This window comes from Boleophthalmus pectinirostris, unplaced genomic scaffold (genome assembly GCF_026225935.1).
Source record: "Boleophthalmus pectinirostris isolate CB_2022bp ecotype Guang Dong unplaced genomic scaffold, ASM2622593v1 HiC_scaffold_2825, whole genome shotgun sequence".
In the NCBI taxonomy this organism is placed as follows: Eukaryota; Metazoa; Chordata; class Actinopteri; order Gobiiformes; family Gobiidae; genus Boleophthalmus; species Boleophthalmus pectinirostris.
In genome coordinates this window covers 37,501-40,599 of record NW_026571290.1, presented here as the reverse complement: position 1 = coordinate 40,599, position 3,099 = coordinate 37,501, and the positions used below count along the sequence as shown (strand labels likewise).

General features: G+C 44.2%; 1 protein-coding gene across 1 annotated transcript in view; it reads left to right on the top strand.

Moving 5' to 3' along the window:
• The first annotated feature begins 2,093 nt into the window (after positions 1–2,093).
• Positions 2,094–3,099, top strand: part of LOC110153609 (uncharacterized) — an 11,993-nt gene continuing 10,987 nt past the window's right edge. Inside the window, exon 1 of the mRNA XM_055159857.1 lies at positions 2,094–2,183. Coding sequence (XP_055015832.1) covers positions 2,109–2,183 — 75 coding nt within the window. The 5' untranslated portion in view covers positions 2,094–2,108. The remainder of the gene's footprint in view (positions 2,184–3,099) is intronic.

Sequence of the window (3,099 nt, the reverse complement as noted above, 5' to 3'; positions counted from 1 at the left end):
TCAGGGGTAACTTTATACTACATCTTGACAAAACATTAACTTGTTGATTTAGCATAAACAGCAAGAAAATGAACAATACTGCTGACCCAGTGCAGCTTATCATGGGTGGAAACATGCCACGGGTCCACATATGTCAGTTTTTCTGCTTCGTGGCATCTCAAAGTCCAGAAAAACATGTTCTATAGACCTACAGATAATCATACGTGTTTTCCACCCTGTTGTCATTCCAAAGTCCATAATATTGGGTGAATTAACATGAACAACACATAATATTTCCCACAAACGCATCCACTTCATCCGGGGAACGAAACAGCAGCGTTTTGCCATCGGTTTGGACTGGAAAAGTTGCCGGGTATAAAAGTGTGTATTTTATGTTGAAGTCGCGGAGCTTCTTTTTCACCGGATTAAACAGACGCCGTTTCTCCTGCAATCCAGCCCTGAAGTCAGGGTATATGTGAACTCCAGTTCCACTGAAGATGAGCTCATTTTTGTCTCGGGAGAGACGGAGACTTTTAGCTTATCTTGGAAATGCAAGAACTTCACAAGGATCGATCTCGGAGATGATTTAGCGTCACGTCTCACTCCAGGAGAGCGAGGAGCTCGTTCGATGACCAGGGGAGATGGAAGATTATCCGGGCCAAAAAGTTGAGCGAGGAGTTGAGCGACAAAGCCGATCACGTGGCGACCCTCGGATCCCTCTGGCACACGTAGTAGACCAATGTTAGAGGCCCTGCTACGGTTTTCAGCTTCCTCAACTTTCCCCGCCAGGTAAGAGTTCTGTTTCTCCAAGGTTTTCACCTGCAATTCCAAGCTGACCAGGTCATCATGATTAGAGCGAACCCTGTCCTCAAGATGATCCACTCTGGCTCCCACTGTCTTGAGCCAATCTTGCATTGTGTTCATGCAGTTTTGAGTTTTGTCAAGTTTGGATCAAAGTGAGAAGCATGTGGTTTTTAAATTGCTGTCGAGTGACAATCAGGGTTTTGTTGGTTACAGGCTGGTCCAACTCCGAGTCCATGTTGTTAGTGGAGGAACAAAGGAAGTTTGAAAAGCTTCATGAGTTTGACACCAAACAGATCCAAAAAGTTCAGATGCCAAACAGATCCACAGAGGAAACAGAAAAATGCAAAAAGTTGAGCAGAATTAGTGCTTTATAATTTACAGACTGAGATTTCTTCTTTAGCTCACACCAGCCCCACTGCTCTGTCGGCCATCTTGAAAAGATGTGAACGATTGACATGTTAACTCTATGTAAAGGCGAGCGGATGCATCAATCAAGTTCTACAGCGTGATTCATTATTATTATTATTATTATTATTATTATTATTATTATTATTATTATTATTATTATTATTATTATACCAGCGTGAGTCAGGACAGAGACTGAATCAACTCAACAGAGCAGAACCTACACCAGACCATCCCCCTCGTCTTTAGTCTGGTCCTGGTCCTGGTCCTGGTCCTGGTCCTGGTCAGTCCTGGTCCTGGTCCTGGTCCTGGTCCTGGTCAGTCCAGTCCTGGTCCTGGTCTCAGTCCTGGTCCTGGTCTGGTCTGGTCCTGGTCAGTCCTGGTCCTGGTCCTGGTCCTGGTCCTGGTCCTGGTCCTGGTCCTGGTCTGGTCCTGGTCTCTGTGTGAACTGTGTGTGTCGAGGAGCTCAGAGTGACCAGTGTGAACAGTGAAGCAGCGTCCAACGTGCTCCAAGTTTCCACGAGGTCTAAACTCTCCAGGTCAAACTGGAGCCACATCAACCACGACGTCCAAACTTTAAACCCACGATTCTGCACAAACTCGGCTTCTACGTGTCAAATAAAAACACGGAAAGTAAAAATCTCATAAAGTCCATGTTTGTCACTGAAACTCTGAGCTGTAACCTGAAGTTTATCTCTCGTGTTTATGTGCAAACTAAAAGTGTTTACAGGCAAAAACAAAGGCCAAAAAAACAAAAACAGGACTCAGTGTTTAGAGCCACTGCAGAAGAAAACATCAAGTATTTCCACAAGAACCAGAAGAACCAACCAGAGCCTCTGTGCCGAGTGTGCAGAGAATGTTCACCGTCTTTAGTTTAGTTTATTTCTTTATTTACTGACACAGGGACAGTGAACTTCTACATGAACCTGAACAGGACAGATGTTTGTTCCAGGTTCTATCTCCAGAGCTCGTGTCCTCCTGTCGTCTCTGGGCAGGTTCAGGTTCTACTTCATAAAATCAAACACACAAAGAGAACGTCTTTATAATGTCCAGAGCATCAGAACATTTCTGTGTCATCGTTCACTCTCAGTTCTCTCAGCATCTTCCAAACATCATCCTCAAAATCATCAGTTCATTCACTCCAGAACCTCAGACTCTCCTCAGTCTCACTGTGGGGCAGGTTTGGTTTGAGAGGAGCCGCTGTTTCTCCAGGTGTGAGAACGTGCAGGAGTTTGTGGATCCAGAGTTTGTGGATCCAGAGTTTGTGGATCCAGAGTTTGTGGATCCAGAGTTTGTGGATCATCTTGAGTTTGTGGATCTTGAGTTTGTGGATCTTGAGTTTGTTGGATCTTGAGTTTCGTGGATCTTGAGTTCGTGGATCTTGAGTTTGTGGATCTTGAGTTTGTGGATCTTGAGTTTGTGGATCTTGAGTTTGTGGATCTTGAGTTTCGTGGATCTTGAGTGGATCTTGAGTTTGTGGATCTTTGAGTTTGTGGATCTTGAGTTTGTGGATCTTGGGAGTTTGTGGATCTTGAGTTTGTGGATCTTGAGTTTGTGGATCTTGAGTTTGTGGATCTTGAGTTTGTGGATCTTGAGTTTGTGGATGGATCTTGAGTTTGTGGATCTTGAGATTTGTGTGATCTTGAGTTCGTGGATCTTGAGTGGATCTTGAGTTGTGGATCTTGAGATCTTGAGTTTGTGGATCTTGAGTTTGTGGATCTTGATCTTGAGTTTGTGGATCTTGAGTTTGTGGATCTTGAGTTTGTGGATCTTGAGTTTGTGGATCTTGAGTTTGTGGATCTTGTGGATCTTGAGTTTGTGGATCTTGAGTTTGTGGATCTTGAGTTTGTGGATCTTGAGATCTTGTGGATCTTGAGTTTGTGGATCTTGAGTTCGTGGATCTTGAGTTTG